Raw genomic sequence first — 22,060 nt, 5'->3', positions numbered from 1 at the left:
TAAACAAATAAAAATGTCACCATCTAAATGGTGGTTTGTGCATGCAAGAAACCCCCTCAAACATCGCACAGCTGAAAGAATTCTGCACGGAGGAGTGGGCAAAAATTTCTCCCAGTCGATGTCAGAGACTGGTAGACCGTTATAAGAAATGCCTACTTGAGGTTGTTTCTGCCAAAGGGGGCAATACCACCTATTAGAGCCAAGGGTGTACTTACTTTTTCCACATGCGAAATTTGCATTTATGTTTATTTAAATTATACAATGGACTACAAAATGCAAATGTTTCATGATATTTGTTATATTATATCACCTTTATCTATCAATATTGTTGAAATGAAGATCAAATAGCTGCATGTTGAAATATGTTGAAAAAGTCAAAACTTTATATGGGGTGTACTTACTTTTTCACGTGACTGTACATCGGTTAATGCTTTTATTTTTAGGTTTCTTCAAATAGTATTTAAGCTTTTAACTCACCTTGCCATTTAATGAGATGAGTTGATGGGCTCTCCCCTCCACGATCAGCACTGCCATATCAGTTCTCTCCAGCCTCGAAACGGCTTGTTGACTACTCCATACTCGCAGCAGAAGCTGGCAGAGCTGCTTTTTGTTGTCATCATTTGCAAGGAATGTCTTGAAATTGTATGGCTTCCTGGTTGCTGGTCCAGCTATAATCTTTTCTGAGCTGCCGTGCCTCAACCTCTCCTGGGCTTTGATGGATTCCGATTGGTAACTGTCTGTTGAGAACAAGAAGTGTTTCTTGGCCACCATCTGATCGAGCACTTGTGTACATATCTCACCCCACGTCGGGGGAAGGTTGTAAAGAACATGGAGCAGTGCCATGCCGCCTTGAATGAATAGGGCATCCTCAGGGTATGGTAGAACTTCTGGGGTGGTGGCTTCCAGAAGGTAGTGCAGAATGGCGGCTTTGTTTGTCTTGGAGGAAAAAACCATCTGGAGTCCTAAGGCTAGGGGGCACAGGCATCAGGCAGTACTTCATGAGTTCTTTCAAATCTAATGGCTCATCTTGATTCTGAGACTTGACGAGAAGCAGGAATGCAAGATTGCTTTCCTCTTGATACTGGATGACCTGGAATAGTAAAGGTAACATGTCAGTGTTAGAGTATACCATTAAAATTCATATTAAATTACAAGTACAAGATGCCATTTAAAAAGGAAACGATCCCTTGAGTATTGGAATGCCTAATTACCTTTCCCTGTGCTGTGATGTGAGGGTAACCTTCTTGCTGGAAGCCTCCATGGTCTTGTTTCTTCCTCTTGATAGGGTCGAAGAAGTTTCCTGCCTGTCTGCCTTGTAGACGTCTGATGAAGTCAGCTTTAGCGGCCTTGCCCACACTTTCTGCTTGGAGCACATCCATCTCAAAATCCTTGAACAGGGGCACTTGAAGCAAGGGAGTAGAGCCTGTCCTTATCTGCGATGGCAAACGGATTTGTGATGGGGGGAGAGGGGGCATGGGATGGGATGGGATTTGTGATGGAACCAGTGTGGTCCTGTGGTCCTGTCCTACCAGCTTCTCTTGTTGATCTACTGGACTGTGGAGATCATAAAGAGGTAGGACAGCGAAGATGAGGAAGAAGAAGAGGACGAGTTTGACTTTGATGATTTCATTGAAAGCGAGGATGATGAATGATGGATGCGGTAAAAGTCATTTGGTCACAAATATAGCACCAATATGGTAAAATTGCCATCAAAAGTCCCTCTTCATGTGTAACGTTGACCTAGATATAGTGACAAATCAAATTCTTGGTATTACAGGCACTTAAGAATTTGCAGGTTAACATGTTACCATGTATACATTTGCTTTATCTTTGAGTGCTTTTTGTAATTATCCTTGACCCTCAAAATGGGTCTAGATATCTTATTTGTGCAGTTATCTGCAGTATTGGTTGAGATATAGTGAAAATTGTATTTTTCTGTAATTGTGACACTAATTTGCATAAATTTGCATTAAAATGATACTTGGGACACTTTTTGAATTTTTTAACATAGCTAATCGTTTTCTACGCATTTTTTCTGATATAGAGACATTGATTAGAAGTTGATTTCAGGGGGGTTCACAGACCCCTCCTTCTACCCACTAGACTATCACTGAAGGTGGCCGTTGGCATTAAGTTTTGGGTTATCCATCCTCTATATGTACATGTATGTATGTCCATCCGTATAGCTAAACCACATTTTTTAAGGTCTAAAGAGAAGGAAGAGGCTGTGGCCTGCCTGTTTTAAGGATTAGGGATATCATGGCATCGGGTGGAGTCCTCAGCAAATTGGTAAAGAAGATTTTCCAGAGAGTCAGAAAGATCACTGATTAAGATCAGGAATAAGACTGGGCCCAGAACACTGCCTTTGAGCTCTCCAGCCTTGTCAGAGACAAGATTCCATTGAGAGTCACACCTCGTCTATGAGAGGAGAGGAAGTCGGTAAGCCATGTGTACAGTTGGTTTTGGATCGGCAGAGAGTTTTGAGAGTAAGGTGAGATGCCAGATTGTATGAAAAGCACGAGATGTGTCCAGAGTGACGGCCCTGGTCTCATGTCCGACATTGAAGGCCTCCATCCATTGTTGGAAGAGTCGAAGCAGCTTGGCCAAGGTGGAGTGACCTGGTCTGAATCCAAATTCTTGGTATTCAGACCAGGTCACTCCAAGGTGGAGTGACCTGGTCTGAATCCAAGTTGGTGATCTGAGATAGGATTTTGGAGAAAAGGAATGATTTCATATCAACTGTGAAGGATTTCATGACCTTCCTGATGAAAGTCAGATGATAGGTCTGCAGTTGAGGGGATTGGGTTTTGCACCTTTTTAGTGTCATCCGAAGAAGTTGTCAGAGGCATTATGTTTTTGTGTTGTCCGTCCGTCTGTGCGTCTGGCCGTGATAGGTTTTTGTTACCGCGATAACTTAAGAATGGTGAAGGGATCTTCATCAAACTTGGTACAAATATGTATAATGATGCAAAGATGAACTGATTTGATTATTGTATCAATGGTCAAAGGTCATGTCAGGTAAAAATGTGATACCTGAGAACAGCTGAAGAGATTTCAATCAAACTTGGTACAAGTATGTACAGTAAAATCTACCATATAAACACAATGTCAGTTTGTGTTGTTGTACTGATGTTTGTCCCCCTTCATAAGGACGATTTAAGTCGAGTTTTAAAGATCAATCTTTGAACACGAATGTGTGTTCACTACTGTCGATATTTGAGGATAAAACAAACTTGAAAAATATTTTCCATAAAAGAGTAATTATGTCTCTTCTATTGGTATTGTAGACGGTGGATTGCAAACCAAGCCTCAAGGGCGGTATACAGCAGCGTTTAAAAATAAATACATGGTGCAGGGAGGTGAAATTCACTGCACGTGATGTGCAACGCGCACAGAGTAAAATGAATGTTCATTTTCGTCAGTACGTTGTCTAATAAATAAAGAAGATGGAAGCACACGACACTAGGCCGAGGCTTCAGACTTTGGCACGCTCACGAGGCTGCACTGTCGAATAAACTGTTCCAACCCATTATTTTTGATGAGCTTTTTACTGGTGATGAAATAATGTGGGTGGAGGCATATTGGTCAACGCTGCGACTTTTAAGGGAGTCATTCTAGTTATATAATGCAGTGACGTTTCCAAGCAGATGGAAGATGACCTACTGCAAATGACAGGGTGAAAAGGGTAAAGTGAGGATGTGCAAATTCAGGAGATCAGGTTCTTAGGACACCTGAGCTGATGTCGTGTGATTCAGTATCAGTCAGAGTTGAGAGTTGAGGGTTGAAAGAACCTTCTCCACCTTCTCATGTAAAAAGACACAAGTCCAAGAGTATTTGCGAACGACAGGGAAGGATGGGTTGCACTGGGTGGATTCTTTTAGGTGGACAGATGTTTTGTGGCTCTTCTGAGAGTAGATGCACACTTGTTGTGGACTTTTTGGAATACACCGAGATGGCCTGCTGTCGGATTAGCCTTCCAGGAAGAGAATGGCAAGTTGCTTCAGAGCGTCTCACTCCAAGAAAGACATTGCTGAACCACCACCTCCTCCTTATCAAATCTGTGGTTTTATTGGAGTCACGTAAGCTACTACCCCACTTCTCTCACAGCCAACACAGCCCTGCCATCATCCATGTTGGGATTGAAGTACCACTCGACTCATTAAAACCTTCCCATCTGGAACTTTTGTAAAGCCAATTGGCCAGGTCTTGCCACTTAAGTACATTAGAAGATCACTTCCATTGATCCTAGACTTGAGAATTATAAAGTCCTTAGTCAAGTCTTCAAATCTGCTGCCATGAACAACATTCCTCAACTACAGAAAAACCTTCACCCCTTGCTGGCTTCCAGAAACTGAAGCCCTTTTGAAGAAGTATGAGACTGGAAACTCGGACACAGCTACGCAACTTCTGTCATCTCTTGACACCACATGCCATCAAAGTTGGATTGAAACTGCAGAGAGTACAGATTTCATCTATTACAGCAGGAAATCATGGAACCTTCTCCGCTACCTTGGTGCTGCTAGCCCACTCCAACATTGCCCTCTGCAAGTCACTGCGAATGCTGTAGCATCAAAGCTCCTCCAGAATTCCAAAGGCATCACGTCTAAGCAACATAGGACCAAAGTGTGTTAGGAACTCTCTACTCCCATGGCCACACTACCTACTACCTTTAGCTTGGCATCTCCATACACCCTTCATGAAGTGGTTGAGGCAATCAAATAAGTCTGGGAAAGCAGCTGGCCAAGATGATTTATACCCAGAATTTCCAAAGAACCTAGGGCCTAAAGATAAAACTTGGTGTGCTTCCTTCTTTACCGCTATCCATCAGTCTGGCAGCATGCCTTTGATGTGGAGAGAAGCTAAGTTTATCGCCATACCAAAGCTCGAGAAGTTGCTAGATGACCCTTCCATTTACCTGAGTTGTTATTTTGCACATCATACAAGTTGTTTGAGCATCTTCTACTAGGCCGTATCCCATTGTTTGTTGAGCCTTCCATCCCAACAGAACATGCAGGATTCAGACCAGGGAGATGCTCTGTGGATCAGGTCCTGGCTTTAACAACATACAATGAGGTTTGGAGACGTCCCAAAATGCCTTGGTGATCTCCTGATTTCATGATGCCGTGCACACATTCAAGACACCCAGTGCCAGAGGCAGTACAGCAACCCCAAAACATCACTGAACCTCCATGTTTGACTGGAGGGAAGGTGTTCTTTTCTTTCAAGGCTTCATTTTGTTTTCTGTAAACATAGAGATGATGTGCTTCACCAAAATGCTCTAGTTTGGTCTCATCTGTCCACAGGACATTCTCCCAGAAGGATTTTGGCTTGTTCAGGCGTGTTTTTGGCAAACTCCAGTTGGGCTTATGTCTCGCTCTCTCAGCAGTGGGGTCCTCATGGATCTCCTACCACAGAACCCCGTTTCATTGAGTTGGCGACGGATGGTGCGAGTTGTTGTACCTTGTGTCTGAATGTTAGCTTGCATCTATTTGGCAGTTTATGGAGGTGCTTTATCCACCATTCAAACAATCCTTCACTGAAATCTTCGATAAAGTTTTTTCTTGTGGCCACGTCCAGGGAGGTTGGCTACAGTGCCATGAGCCTTAAACTTCCTGATAACATTGCGTACTGTGGACACAGGAACATCGAGGTCTCTGGAGATGGAGTTGTAGCCTTGAGATTGTTCATGCTTGGCTACAATCTTGTGTCTGACCTCCTCAGACAATTTTGTGGTTTTTTATTTTCTTTTCCATGCTCATTGCGGTACAAACAGTGACACAAAACGGCAGAATGACTCCTTTTCTCCATTCAAACTGGTTGAATGAGTGATTTTTATATTGCAGGCACCTGCAACTCACCGCAGGTGAGTTCAATTCCAATGTAAAGGAAAATCACGTGCTTGAAAACTAAAAACAACAAATTTTTTGTTGCTGCTCTGCCAATTCATGAAGAGCTACTGAATCCTCCAAGACTTTGATTGAAGTTACAGAAGCCTTTCTCGATTAGGGGACCTGCAGTGGCCAATACTAAAGCTGTGGTGGCAGCAATGGGAAAAGGCATCAGTCTGAAATGTCCACCTAATTCAAGATCCCACAAAGGAGCCCTCGAATTTGGACCTACAGAGTTGCCAATGGAGTGGTCTTGACCAACTGCGAACTCTGCATGCAAGGACCACCCATAATATGTAAAGTGGAAGCAGACTGAGGCATGTGTGTACTTGTAGTCATCAAGATCAGACAGTCCTACATGTAGTACAGGACTGTGTGCAGAGGAGATTCAGTGGGTCCTTTGCAGAACTACACAGGCCCACTGATGCTGTGACAAGATGGCTCTCATTAATAGATATTCAATTGTAATTGTCTACAAGATCATATGAAAGAAGAAGAAGCCGGCATTGAGTCAGCTGTCTGAGAATAGCCAGAGAGAAGTTGACTTTCAAAAGCATATGATCAGATGAGCCAATTGAAGCAGAGGAATAGCAGGGGACATTTGTGGAGAAGTTTGGCATCACCAAGTCCAGAATGAAGGACTTGCCAATGGGAGGAATCCGGGTTGGAAAGTTCACATAGTCCCACAGTCAGATGTCCTTTGCTGAAGTGCCATGGCTGGTGAGAGAGGTACCGGCACCAGCCAGGTTTCATGGTGACAATCTGAAATCACCACATATGAGGAAGAGAAATTTTGGATGAGTGGTTAAAAGATTGTCCATGTTTGCCGAGAGAGATGTAGATGGAGTAGTCACTGTTGGGAGGACGGGACAACACACAGATGAACAAGAGGTGAGAGCGGAGGGGAAGTCGCAGCCAGATCCCAACCCCCAGTTGCAGCTCCTGGGGGTTGGGAGGTGTAAGATCAGTACACGTAGAGTGAGAAATAGAGTTGTTGATGTAAAGTGCAATTCCACTGCTCGGGTGTAGTTCAGGCCTATCAAATCGGGGAAGAGACAGAGACACACGAATGAGTCGGGGATATCTCGTGGGAGGAAGGATTCTGTTAAACAGATGTCCGGTTTATCATCAGCGGCCTGGATCGAGAGATGTCAGATTAGAATGGAGACCAATTTGAGATCGTGGGGGAGGAGGCATGGGGATGGTGCAGGATTGGGGGGGGGGGGGAGGGGAGGCTTAATGGGGGCAAGTTGAGGCTTTTGAGGGGTGGGGCCTCTTTTACATGATCTCTTTTGACCATCCCTACCTTGTTTACTTTTTTTTTTTTTTGCCATGCCATCCCTACATCCTTTTTTATTACCTGTTTCAGTACTTGTACTTTTAAAAGAAAAAGTATTTATATGCTGCATCATTTTATTTTGATTGCACATTATGAAATATCTTCTCGTTAAAACTGCTGGTTGAACACCAACAGAGGAACACGAAGGATGTAGAGACTGAACAGTAGTCAGACTTGAAAATGTTTTTCTGTTGTAGGACTGTATTTGATATTCCACCATTAACCACACCCATATATAGGTGTGATTGGTCCTCTGCCAACTGTGTCGCCGCCAGCCCACTCCCGCCAGGCTGATTGGCAGGCGTTGTCCTGCCCACCCCTCTTGACCCTTCATAGCTCTACACTTGAGTTGTGCAGTTTTGCCTACTTTGTGGAATCCTATGAAGTTGTGAACATTTTGAGTAGTCATGGACCATCCCGCTGTGAAATGCAGTGGAATTTTTTTTTTTTTTTTCTTTTTTTAAATACTGAATCGAGGCTCGTGAAAGAGCTGACAACCACGAGGGAAAGACAGTACAGGGGGACCACGAGGGAAAGACAGTACAGGGGGAAACATTCATTAAAACACATTCAACAAAAAGACATCCAGGAACACAGCACAGGGGGACCGCGAGGGAAAGACAGTACAGGGGGAAACATTCATTAAAACACATTCAACAAAAAGACATCCAGGAACACAGTACAGGGGGACCGCGAGGGAAAGACAGTACAGGGGGACCGTGAGGGAAAGACAGCACAGGGGGAAACATTCATTAAAACACATTCAACAAAAAGACATCCAGGAACACAGTACAGGGGGACCACGAGGGAAAGACAGTACATGGGGAAACATTCATTAAAACACATTCAACAAAAAGACATCGAGGGAAAGACAGTACAGGGGGACCGCGAGGGAAAGACAGTACAGGGGGATCGCGAGGGAAAGACAGTACATGGGGACCGCGAGGGAAAGACAGCACAGGGGGAAACATTCATTAAAACACATTCAACAAAAAGACATCCAGGAACACAGTACAGGGGGACCGTGAGGGAAAGACAGTACAGGGGGATCGCGAGGGAAAGACAGTACAGGGGGATCGCGAGGGAAAGACAGTACAGGGGGGCCACGAGGGAAAGACAGGGGGGCCGTGAGGGAAAGACAGTACAGGGGGAAACATTCATTAAAACACATTCAACAAAAAGACATCCAGGAACACAGCACAGGGGGACCGCGAGGGAAAGAGTCAATCAAACAGTCGTGTTTAATCCAATTATTGAGCTTAAACCAATTGAGTTTGGCTGTTTGAATAAGAAGAAAACGAAGAAAAAGAAGAATTCCAAATAGGCTGTTTTGGAATTGCAAGTTTTAAAGCTCCGTGCTGCTGTCCAAGAGTTTCACAATTGTTGTTGGAGCTGAAATCCTCTGCAGGTGACAAGTAGGTACTTTATAGGTTAATAAGTTTGCACCTTGGTAGGCATTGTTCAAGGATTTGTGTTGTATTAAACATATGGAGAGTCCGTGCCATCCCTATTGAGGAAGTCCTACCGACTTCCTGACTAATTTGAAGGACCTGCCATTGTGTTCTGGTTGTAATCAATGGAGGATATGTGTGAGCTATTGCGCAGGCCTTGAAGAAGAAGTTGCTGATAGTTCTGATCGCTGGTAGTGGTCACAATGGCATTCAGAAACCGATAATTTGAAGCCACTTATTATGAAGTGTTTTATTGAGAAACTCTATGGAAGGGTTCTACTTTAATTCCTGTGCATCAAGCTACCGCTAACGTCCCTCAGAACGACATGGAGGAATTGGCCTGGTATGAACCCAATATCGCATTCTCTCGCTCCACCAACCCACTGACGTTCCCGAGGACACGATACGGCGTCCGTACACTCCGGCTCAATCGTATTCCGTTTCGATTGAATATTGTTCATATTCCATCAGAAACTCCATTGCATTCTTCGGCTTATTCAATGGCATCGAGACTCCATGGTCACTCGATGACTGTCGAGGCTCCTTGGCCTTGGACGGCACTTATTCAAGTAGTTGCGGTGCTGGCGTGGTGGTACTCAATTTCTTCTGGTCTCGTCATTTTTTTGGTACACAGCTCCTTTCCTGTGCCATCTCCAGGCGCTGCATAACGTCATTGCCGGGCACCGAAGGGGGCTCGGCAATGACGCACGCTGAAAGGGAGTACTCGGTTTTCACTCCGGTTGTTTGTTTGTCCGGGCGATATCTCAGCCATCCTTTGAGCTAGGAAGCTAAAATTTGGACACAATAGTGAGCAAGTACTTTATCAAAAACAAGAATTTTTTGTTTTTTGATAAATCAATTAATTGATTAGTTACTTAATTATTATCGATTAATTAAGCACATATATTTCCTTTCTCCTCTGGGCAACTGACACCTTTTGACCTCGGAAGCTAATATTTGACACGACAGACGAAGTGATGTGGCAATAAAGGATATTTTTGATTTATTGACTAATCAATTAATCGATCAATTATTTCTTGATTAATCAATTAATTATTTCATTTTTTGATTAATGACTGATTCAATTAATTTTCAAAAATGTTACAGCTTCAGATGAAGCACGACTGGTTTAGTTATCCTAGAGTCCCTGTATAAAGAGAGTTGCGCCATGCGCTGACCCGAGATTTCTGGTCACGTGATTTCGTGGCGCCATTTTGTGTCTAACTTCACCGTGCGTGAACGTCAGCTTGGTACGGGAATGTTGTTTATTGCCAAACAAAATGACTGGTTGTTCTGCTTTTGGTTGTTCAAACCAATCTGGGAAATATAAGATGTATAGATTTCCAAGTGATAAAGTCAGAAGACAAATTTGGGAAGCGAAAGTCAGACGAAAGAGCTGGAAAGCGATCGACTCCTCGAGACTCTGCCAGGTAGGCCCACGCTGCTTGATGATCGATGTTCAAAAGCAATTCTATCTGCTCGGTTTTTTTTGGGTTGTCTGTCCGTTGAAAACCCTTTTAAAGGGAAGTGATTTGTGTTTGTTTATAATCTTCAAGGAGCTGACCAAAAATGCATTTCCGTGGGAAGAACCCTGCTCCATTTTTTTGTGGGTTGTGCAGCCATCCATACGTCCAAAATTTGACGAGTTATTGTTTGCTTTGTACAGTGCTCATGCGTCTTGTGGCATATTTGCTCAAATATTTCCCACCCCGGGATTTATGGCCAAATTGTAGTGATGGAAGATTTTGCACATTGGACAATCCCTATATATTTAACCTGGTGACAGCTATCGTTCCCAAAACATACAATATTTCTAGGTGATTAATGCAGTAAAACAGGTGTATTTGTGTACCCACATTTAAAACTGGCTCAACTTTCAAAAGCTGTTATCCCTTAGATAAAACTAAGGTTGTACACTATAGAAATATGGCAATACCACGTACAGAATTTGTTTTAAGTGTGTTAGACTATATGTCGGCTGGAAGTCCTACACCGGAATTGCTCTCGGCACCCTTTAAAAAATATTGGATATGCCCACACTCCTTTCTAAAAGTTATTAAAATTCAGAGAACGACAGCATTGGTTTGTCTTACTTATAATGTTAGCTCTTATATGCAGTGTTGGCTTGTAATATGCATTGCCATACCACTTTTAATATCACCACACAGCTCTTTTTCACGGCAATAGCTGAGTTTTTGACAAAACAAATATCACCTGTATGTAATAATAAGACTAAATATGTGTAGTAAAATTTTTTTTCGCAGGTTTAGAATACATCACCCCATATCGCGAATGTACATGTATATCTAATCCGACACACTTAGACACAAAATGGCGTCCAAATTTGAGTTGACACAACTCTATATACAGGGACTCTAAGTTATCCTATTAGCCAATTGATTAAGAAAATATTTTATGATTATCGTTTATGGATTTTAATTATGCAATTAACCAATCAATTATTGTACCCCTCTCTCACCCAATACAGTCTCTATGATCTGCACAGCGCTGGAGGATATTTAATTATTTGGCATGGGGGTGGTGTACTTTGAATGTATCTGTACTTGTTTGTTTTCTTGTTTGTTTGTCCGGGCGATATCTCAGCCATCCTTTGAGCTAGGAAGCTGAAATTTGGGCACAATAGTGAGCAAGTACTTTGTCAAAAACAGAATTTTTTGTTTTTGATTAATCAATTAATTGATTAGTTACTTAATTATTATTGATTAATTAAGTTATTATTGAAAATTGAAATTGAAACAACTTAATTATTATTGAAAAAAACAACAACGACCACGGTTCCCGAAAAAGGCCAACCCCCGCTTTGCGGGGAAAAATGGCCTCTAAAGGTGGTTATAATTAAGTACTTATTTATTTCCTTTCTCTTCTGGGCATTATCTCAAGCACCCTTTGAATTAGGAAGCTGATATTTGGACATGACAATGACCAAATGATTTGGCTGCAAAGGCTATTTTGATTTATTGATTGATCAATTATTCGATTAATGACTTCATTAATTTTTATTTTTTTAAAGTAACAGAGTCGGATGAAACATTGGTGGTTTCGGTATTTTATTGGTGAATTGATTAATTTTGTTATTTTATGATTTTTATTTATTTTCATTAATTATTAATCATTTATTTTCTTTCTCATCTGGCCAATATCTCAGGCACCTTTTGAGCCAGGAAGTTAATATTTGAACACGACAGTGACCAAGTGATGTGGCTTTAAAGGATATTATCGATTAATTATTTATTGATTAATCAATTCATAATTTATATTTTTTCGATTAATGGTTTATTTAATTAATTTTGAAAAAGTTACAGCTTCGAATGAAGCACTGGTGGTTTAGGTATGCTATTAGGCAATTGATGAAGGAATTTTTTTTATGATCAATATTTATTTTAATTATGCAATTAATAAATCGATTATTGTACACCTCTCCCACCCAATACAGTCTCTGAGCTGCACGGTGGTATTGCCGGGTGCCTAAGGCGCTCCGGCAATGCCGCGCTGGAGGATATTCATTTATTTGGCATGGGGGTGGTGTATTTTGAATGTATCTGTACTTGTTTATTTTATTTTTTGCCAAATTGTTTTTATTTTTATTCCAGAGCATTTGAATCCCTCTGTGGAGAATATTTGAGGAGTGAGATTTATCAAACCCCCAATACGGTGGTAATTAGGCCTGGGTTTTGTTTCTCCTCAAACTTTATCAAATGAACGGGACTAGAGAAAGGTCGAGGTTGGTGATATTTTTACACTCCTCTGTCAGACCACAGACTTGTTTATCCATCCTTGTGCATTGCCAGGTGGCATTGAGCACACACCATTACTGATTAGTGGTGTGTGCGTGTTGCAGGATGAGTGGATCCAGGAAACAGGCTCCGACGACAGCAACCAAGCGGTTAAAGCAAGACTACCTGCGAATCCGAAAGGATCCTGTTCCGTACGTGCGTGCCGAACCCCTGGCCTCCAACATTCTCGAATGGTACGCTCGAGGTGCACGTCCCATTTCCCCCTCCCCCATCAACGTGTTTCCTCTGTCTGCTTACTTTCATCCTGATTTAAATAATTACATGGAGTTCTTTGTTTCATCATTTCTGGGGTTTTAATGACTGATGATGAATTGTTAACCTGAGGATTTGATTTCTCTTTCATCCAATCAAGGCATTACGTCGTCAGGGGGCCAGAGAAAACTCCTTATGAAGGTGAATTTTTTGGGAAGGCATCGTATCCTTTTTATACTTTTTGCTTTTTCTTAAGTTTTTTTTATATTTTCTATTTGTGGTTATTTTAATTCACTCTGAATATGATCAAAAATTTGAAAACAAACCACGATTCAAACCCTCAACCGTTGCTTTTTCAGGAGGTCTTTACCACGGCAAGCTGCTCTTTCCTCGTGAATTCCCCTTTAAACCCCCAAGTATCTACATGATCACACCGAATGGGAGGTTCAAGTGCAACACACGGTGAGGAAAGCCCAATGCACATTTGTCACATGACATGCTGCTTTATTTATTTAAATCTTTGCCTCAATTATGGGGAGCATGCTCTTTGTCTCTCCTCCTTCATCAGGATGTGCAATTCCAGTCAAAACCACCTTTAGAGGCCATTTTTTCCCCGCAAGCGGGGGTTGGCCTTTTTCGGGGACCGTGGTTGTTGTTGTTTTTCGGTCCCCTTTTTGAAGCAATGTTTTACGGCCGGATGCCCTTCCTGCCGCCAACCCTGTTTGTCGCCTTTTACAACAAACGGGGAATTACCAGTGAACTGGTACTCAATTAGCCGACCTCGGAAGGATGACGGGCTGAGTCAACCCCCCTGGCGTTAATTCAGCGATCGACCGGGATTCGAACCCAGGATCCTAGGATCCTAAGCTGGCACCCTAGCCGCTGGCCCAACACCAGGGTTAAAGATTCCAGTCAGACTTTGCTTAAAACGTTTTGAATGGCATTTCGACCACTACGAGTCAAGATTCTGGAAGAAGAGTCACGTGATTGTCAGCTGGTTTGGATGACACCTGACTGGTCAGTTGGACATTGATTGATCAAAGGACCTTGGTTTTTTGTGACGATACCGTGTGGATCCAAATCCTCCTCCCCTGTCCCAAGCTCTGCCACACGATTGTGCCAGAAGGAAAGGCCTCCGCCTGCGGCTCTCACAATAGTAATGATTGCCCTTTCATCACCAAAGATTGCCATGCACAGGTAATGTAGGAACACCTGCGTGCTAGAACTGTTTATCATGTAGAAACTGGTACCGACACAGTAACCCGACTCTGACGTAGCAAGCAGTATAAACTGGTGTCGGGGAATACTTGAGAAGACCAGCGAACTTGCTATTCACAATGGCACAACTATTTCCCCAGGAAGTGATCCGCCAATCAACTAACAACTGGGCTCGTACTTGCTGCTTGGTAACCAGAGGCATTTTGAGCAAGGAAAATCGCTGTTAGGCCTTGTGCTGCACTAGGAATGTTCATAGAAAGTCATGTCCTGTGTTTGTTGCTTTAACAACTAGAGTTACTCTTTTTTGGGGAACGTGGGGTGCCAGGCGTTGTTCATACATAGTGAAAGTTCACTTTGAGGGCCAGTAACCTCTTGTTCCAATTTCCACTCGATTTTCTGGAGCAGACCTTTGAGCACATTGCCTCACTTGGTGAATTTCGATCTTTCTGTTGAGCTGTGCTTTGATCGAACAATTTGGTGTTGGTTCTGTCCATCATCTGTTGATTTGAAGCTTGCACAACATATGGCCTCGTGGAAGAGCGAGGTGATGGAGTATAAAGGCAGAGTACTGACATTGGAGCTGCAGTTTGGGTACAGACGAGGGAAGAATAAAACAGGAACTGAGAGAGGACGAAATTCAACATGGCCTTGGGGGAGGAAAGAAAGTGAGACCATGGAAGACTTGATACACTCGATCACACGTTCCAGCTGAACCCAAATTCGGAATTGATAAAACGGGACCAAGTAAGTACGGACAAGAATACACAGGAACAGATTCACAATACAATTAACAGTACAGTGAACAAACTACAACAGTGAGGGTAGACCGATTCAGTGCGGTAAACGTAGCTTTTGAAGAAAATCTCACAAAGCCGAGAAAACTGTCTGCACTTGTGAATAAACCGCAACCTTGACTGAGATTATTGGGCAATCGGCATCGTCCTGGTTCATGGGCAAGGATTTTGAATTGCCTCCTGTCTCTCAATCTCAAAATCGTTCACTTCCTATTCATTATTTTGTACTTGAGCCATTTCCTCTCATCCTCTATCTCTTCCTTAGGCCTCTGTTTTGTTCTTTCTTTTCCAGGCTCTGCCTCTCAATAAGCGACTTCCATCCAGACACGTGGAACCCCGCCTGGTCCGTTTCCACCATACTCACCGGTCTCCTCAGCTTCATGGTGGAGCGCGGCCCAACGCTCGGCAGTCTGGAGACGTCCGACAGCACGGTGCCACGCTTTGATTTGTTATTTTCTTTTTTTGATCTGTGTATTGTAATGTAAACACTGCATCTCTACGCACCTGCACAGCAGCTTGTTCGTGTTGTCACTGAATTATTTTGCCGTTTTTTCGGCCAATATCTCACCATTCACAGGTCTAAGATTATAAAATGACGCTCGTTACACCGTCGCCCTAATTTTTTTTTCCCCCTCTTCCTCCTCCTCTCTCCCTGCTAGAGGCGACAGCTGGCTTTACAGAGTGGTGCATACAACCTCAAAGACAAGGTGTTTTGTGAGCTTTTTCCCAACCTAGTCGAGGTGGGTGCAGATTGCATTTGGTGGATCTCCTCTGTGCTACCCACTTTCCTAATACATCATGTCTCTTCTCCAATTAATCGGATTTCTTCTCCCCCCACCCCCTTTACCGAATACATGATGCTCAGTCTCCCTTAAGCGGACCTCTTCCTAATACCACATGTATGGGTTTGTTCCATTCCTTCAATGCTGGGCTAGCTTGACGTGAACCTGAGCCTGAGCTGTGACGGACTAGTAAATGCTGAAATAATTATTGGTGGCCTCTTGAAGCAGCTGATCTGTTCTGTAACTGCCATGTGCCACAAAACATATCTTTGGGATCACTGATGATAGAATTGAACAACGAGTAAATGTCAACTTCTGGATGATGGATTAACTAATAGGCACACTAATTTTTGGAAGTGTTCGGAAATTTTATTCAAAATTCCACAAACGAAGCAGACAGCACTACTCGACAAATGTTAGCCATTTATTACAGACATTACTGTACGTAGATTGACGATATAAATTGTTGTGAAAATGAGTCCAAAAATGTTTTGTTTTTTTTTTGGGGGGGGGGGGGGGTTTTGGAACCGGTGCACACTCGAGAATTTTTTTTTTTAATTACATCAGGCTGTTTATTCCATGGAGTTTTCAGTTAACATACCATAAAGTGTGTTTGTTGATTTATATATATATATATATATGGACGGTTTGGAGGGAGTTCATGGGGGTTACGGATATGGTGTGTGAAAGGATTTTGGAGTTTGCTGATGCAGGTGATTTGTTGATTTGTAATACTCGGTTCCAGAGAGAGGATAATAAGCTTGTTACATACATGTCAGGTAGGTCGACGACAACCGTTGACTACTTGATGGTGTGTAGGCGAGATAGGGGGCACCTCCGGGACACAAAGGTGATCCCGGGGGAGGAGGCTGTTTCACAGCACCACTTGGTTGTCTGCGACATAAGGGTGAAAGGTGCGAGGAGAGCTCGGCGGGTGAAATACCAACCGAGAATGAAGGTGTGGAGGTTGAAACAGGTGACAGTAAGGGAGGCATTAAAAGAGAGGCTGAGTAGTGTAGAGGATGATGTGGTTGAGCTTGAAAGTGGTTGGATGTCAATGAAAGATAGTCTGTTGGGAGCCGTTGGTGAGGTATGTGGAATGTGGATGGACAAAAGGACCATCTCAGCAAAAATGAGCACTCGGAAAGAAAGCACTCGGAAACATGGTGGTGGGATGATGAAGTTGAAAAGAGGATTGACGAGAAGAGGAAGAAGTTCAAGGAGTGGCAGAAGGCAAAGGGTACGGGAGCAGAAAAAGCAGACCATGAAAGTTATAAGGCAGCCAGGAAGGCTGCAAAGAAAGAGGTAGCAAAGGCACAGGAGGCATGTAGGAAAATGTTTGGAGAACGCTTGGATTCGGAAGAGGGTCAGAGAGCGGTATTCAGGATTGCAAAGCAGATAGCGAAAGAGGTGTGATGGGGGTGAGTTGCTTGAAGGATGAAGTGGGACAAATCGTTGTCGACCCAGATGGAATTAAAGGAAGATGGAAAAGATATATGGAAATGCTGTTGAATACAGAGAATGAATGGGATGGCAACATAGAGAGTAACCCAGTTTTAGGACCAGCAGAGAAGATAACTGAGAAGGAAGTTGAGGAAGCGATAAAAGCAATGAAGAGTAGAAAAGCGGGGACGGCCGACGGGAGTTATGGGAGATATGTTGAAGGCAGCAGGGAGTTGGGGTGTGAAGAGAATGACAGAGATCTGTAATCTGGTGGTGAAAGAAGGCCGCATTCCAGTGGATTGGGAACTGAGTACCCTCGTCCCTCCATACAAGGCGAAAGGTGACCCTCGAGTGTGGCTCGTACCGAGCGATAAAGTTATTGGAGCATGGAATGAAGGTATTCGAAAGGGTGTTGGAGAGGAGGATAAGGAAGAAGGTGAAGATCGACGAAATGCAGTTTGGATTTATGCCAGGAAGAGGAACGGCAGACGCGCTTTTTATTGCAAGGCAGTTGCAGGAGAAGTACATGGAGAAGAGGAAGAAGTTGTTTCTTGGGTTTGTTGATCTGGAGAAAGCATTCGATAGGGTTCCACGCGAAGTATTGACATGGGCATTGAGGAAGTTAGGAGTGGAGGAATGGTTGATCAGAGTAGTGATGGCAATGTACAAAACAGCGCGCACAGCTCTAAGGACGAAGGATGGGAACAGTGGTGAGTTTGAGGTGAAGGTGGGAGTGCATCAGGGGTCGGTACTAAGTCCATGCATTTTAAAGGCCATTTTCCCCGCTAGAGCGGGGGTTAGCCTTGCGGTCCCCATGACGATCTTCTCCATTTTGCCCTATTTTCTGCATCTCTCCTTGTTAACCCCCTTGCCTGCATTTCTTCTTCCACCATCTTTAGCCAAGTCTTTCTCGGTCTTCCCCGTCCTCTACTTCCTTCTACATTCATTTCCATCACTCTTCTCAACCAGTCACTTTCATCCTTCCTCAACACATGACCAAACCATCTCAACCTGTTCATCTTCACAGCACCAATCACAGGCTCTATTCCCATCATCTTTCGCAATTCATCATTTGTCTTCCTCTCTCTCAACGATACTCCGCACATCCATCGAACCATTCGCATTTCCACCCTTTCCAACCTTCGTTGCTGCTCTACGTTCATTACCCATGTCTCGCTCCCATAAATCATAACACTTCTCACACATGCAGCATACACCTTTCCCTTCAGCTTCAACGACACTCCCCTCCTCATCAGCACGCCACTCAGTTCCCGAAACTTCTTCCATGCACATCTCACTCCAGCAACCGTTGCCGAGTCTGATCCACCTTCTCCATTCAGCATGGCTCCGAGGTAGCAAAATGTTTTCACCTTCCAGCTTCATGCCGTCTCCAAGATCCAACTCAACATTTCCTCCATCTGCAGCTCCCTCTGTGCACACCTTACATTTGAATGTAGCTGCCACACTGGTTAATGACCCTCTCAGACCACTACATTTTTGATGAACCCACTCAGCGCACATTGTACATTGAATGGAGTTCACTCCGACACCCTTCCTACACACAGCACAGGGCCACTTCCCAGTTCTTTCCACCTCACCACATGCTTTACCACTTGCCATCACCTTCGTCTTTCCAATATTCACCTTCAGACCTTTTGTCTCCATACATTCCTTCCACTTGTTCATCTTTTCCTTCAGTCCATCCATACTTTCCGCAATCGACACCAGATCATCTGCATACAACAACTCCCACGGTAAACCCTCCTTTACGTTCTGAGCCAGCACCTCCATCACAGCTACAAATAGTAGTGGACTTAGTACCGACCGCTGATGCACTCCCACCTTCACCTCAAACTAACCACTGTTCCCGTCCTTCGTCCTTACAGCTGTGCGCGCTCTTTTGTGCATTGCCATCACTACTCTGATCAACCATTCCTCCACTCCTAACTTCCTCAATGCCCATGACAATACTTTGCGTGGAATCCCTATCGAATGCTTTCTCCAGATCAACAAACCCAAGAAACAACTTCTTCCTCTTCTCCATGTACTTCTCCTGCAACTGCCTCACAATTGAGGGCGTCTGTCGTTCCTCTTCCTGGCATAAATCCAAACTGTATTTCGTCGATCTTCACTTTCTTCCTTATCCTCCTCTCCAACACCCTTTCCAATACCTTCATTCCATGCTCCAATAACTTTATCGCTCGGTACGAGCCACACTCCAGAGGGTCACCTTTCCCCTTGTATAGAGGGACGAGGGTACTCGGTTCCCAATCCACCGGAATGCGGCCTTCTTTCACCACCAGATTACAGATCTCTGTCATTCTCTTCACACCCCAACTTCCGGCTGCCTTCAACATATCTCCCACAACTCCTGTCGGGCCTCCCGCTTTTCTACTCTTCATTGCTTTTATCGCTTCCTCAACTTCCTTCTCAGTTATCTTCTCTGCCGGTCCTAAAACTGGGTTACTCTCTATGTTGCCATCCAATTCATTCTCTGTATTCAACAGCATTTCCATATGTCTTTTCCATCTTCCTTTAATTCCACCTGGGTCCACAACGATTTGCCCCACTTCATCCTTCAAGCAACTCACCCCCATCACATCACACCTCTCTTTCGCTATCTGCTTTGCAATCCTGAATACCGCTCTCTGACCCTCTTCCGAATCCAAGCGTTCTCCGAATATTTTCCTACATGCCTCCTGCACCTTTGCTACCTCTTTCTTTGCAGCCTTCTTGGCTGCCTTATAACTTTCATGCTCTGCTTTTTCTGCTCCCGTACCCTTCGCCTTCTGCCACTCCTTGAACTTCTTCCTCTTCTCGTCAATCCTCTTTCCAACTTCATCATCCCACCACCATGTTTCCGAGTGCCTCGGTGGTCCTTTTGTCCATCCACATACCTCACCAACGGTTCCCAACAGACTAGCTTTCATTGACAACCAACTACTTTCAAGCTCAACCACATCATCCTCTACCCTACTCAGACTCTCTTTTAATGCCTCCCTTACTGTCTCCTCTTTCAACCTCCACACCTTCATTCTCGGTTGATACTTCACCCGCCGAGCTCTCCTCGCACCTTTCACCCTTATGTCGCAGACAACCAAGTGGTGCTGTGAAACAGCCTCCTCCCCCGGGATCACCTTTGTGTCCGGGAGGTGCCCCCTATCTCGCCTACGCACCATCAGGTAGTCAACGGTTGTCGTCGACCCACCTGACGTGAATGTAACAAGCTTATTATCCTCTTTCTGGAACTGAGTATTACAAATCAACAAATCAGCTCCATCAGCAAACTCCAAAATCCTTTCACATTCTCCATTTCTCACACCATATCCGTAACCCCCATGAACTCCCTCAAAACCATCCATACTCCTTCCCACATGTCCATTTAGGTCTCCTCCTACCACAACAACTTCCTCATCTTTCACGTTTTCCATCAGCTTCTCTATCGCACACCAGAACTTGTCCTTCTCTTCATCGCTCCGACCAACCTGCGGAGCATATCCCGAGATGACGTTCACCAAGAGCTTTCCAATCATCATTTTCACCATCATCAACCTATCATTCACTCTAGTCACAACCACACTATCTACAATCTCCTCAGAAAACATGACACCAACACCATTCACGCCCTCCGGGCACCCTTGCCACACAAACCTGTATTTCTGTCCCTGCCTACCCTTCACCATTCTCACACCACTTCCCTTCCATCTCGTCTCTTGCACACAACATATGTCCACTCTTGTTCTGAGCAATACTTCCACCACTTCTCTTGATCTCCCTGTCATTGTCCCTACATTCCATGTCCCAAACCTCAGAAACTGATCTCCACTTCGGGCTGTACCCTGCCCATATGTAGTTGTAATTGTCATGGTTCTCTTTTTGAGGCAATGGTTTTATGGCCGGATGCCCTTCCTGACGCCAACCCTCTTAGTCGTCTCTTACGACACGCAGGGATACGGTGTGCATATTCTAATCCAGGGTAGAAACTGGGAAACGTTTAAAACATGGAAATTCTGGGGGGTGGGGGGGTGGGGGGGGGGAGGGGAGGGCCGCGTCAGCATCACGGCTGCGGTTTAAACATATTTAAATAATATTTAAACAAAACCATGAAAAATAATCTGGGAAAAGTCTAAGTGAGGATGTGGATTTGAGAAAGAAGGAGCAGAGGTGGAAGAAAAAACGAGATAGAGGGGGCGGGGCACAAGTCGAGACGAGAAGGAGAGCGAACAAGCACGTGTCTGGGAGGAGAGAAAGGATTAATAAAGAATTTTTTTTGTTTGTTTGTTTTGTTTTTAAAACGCTGGGCAAAGGGTAAGATGTTCGTGAGAGGTAGGGGGGGAGAAAAGAAAATCAAAGAAACAAGCAAATACTATGAAGGAAGGAACTTATATTCACAAAATACTGACGGGGGGGGAGCCTGGAGAGACCAAGCCGCGCATGGGGTGCGAACAAAAAACACAAAAACTAAATAGAAACGCACAATAACACATACAAAATAAAATAACCAGTGGAAATTTGACAAAGACACGAATGGGAAAATACTCAAACTTTGATGTCGTGGAGAGATCGAAGCAAGCCTCCTCGCTCCCGCAGCAATAGCTGAATTGGATACCTTAATGGCGGTTCACCACTGATAGTATGGAGTCGCATAATGACTGATCTGGGATATATAATTATATATATATATAACAGATGAAGCCACAACATAACAAAATGACCAGGAGAGAGAAGGGGGATATACCAACAGCAGGGCTGACAGAGAATATAGACGGAGATGGATAAAATGATGAGGGGTAAGGTAGAATGTAAGGTGTGAATATGATGGATATGGAAGCCAAAATTGGGGGTGGGGAGGCTGGTTTAACGAGGGTACATACGATCATGGCTTTGGACGTGGGATGATCTATGATGGTGGTGAACAGCTGTCTTGACGACCTGGATCTTGTCCGAGATAGATCATGGCTAATAGTGAGACTCACGAGTTTGAATGACCGAACTTCCTCAAGAGGATTGTTAAGAAAGCAGATGGGAGGGTTCGCCAGACGGTCTTTCAGAGAGAGATAGTGAGAGTGATTTATCAGGATGTAGAGATATTCCAAGTGTTTGACCATCTTGTGATTCTATCAAGGTCTGAAGAGAGG

The 22,060-nt window shown here is 43.9% G+C and overlaps 1 protein-coding gene across 4 annotated transcripts in view; it reads left to right on the top strand.

Moving 5' to 3' along the window:
- UBE2J2 (ubiquitin conjugating enzyme E2 J2) overlaps positions 1–22,060 on the top strand; it is a 35,514-nt gene that overhangs the window by 11,819 nt on the left and 1,635 nt on the right. For 3 of the 4 annotated variants that reach the window (XM_068107303.2, XM_068107306.2, XM_068107307.2), the window contains 5 exons: positions 12,538–12,666; positions 12,846–12,886; positions 13,045–13,147; positions 14,990–15,128; positions 15,357–15,437. In XM_068107303.2, the coding sequence (XP_067963404.1) occupies positions 12,538–12,666; positions 12,846–12,886; positions 13,045–13,147; positions 14,990–15,128; positions 15,357–15,437 (493 nt within the window). Of the gene's footprint in view, positions 1–12,289; positions 12,421–12,537; positions 12,667–12,845; positions 12,887–13,044; positions 13,148–14,989; positions 15,129–15,356; positions 15,438–22,060 lie in introns of all 4 variants that reach the window. The other variant, XM_068107305.2, reaches the window with a different exon arrangement.

Source organism: Myxine glutinosa, chromosome 2 (genome assembly GCF_964187855.1).
Source record: "Myxine glutinosa chromosome 2, kmMyxGlut1.1, whole genome shotgun sequence".
Lineage (NCBI taxonomy): Eukaryota > Metazoa > Chordata > Myxini > Myxiniformes > Myxinidae > Myxine > Myxine glutinosa.
This window is presented reverse-complemented; position numbering and strand designations above follow the sequence as displayed.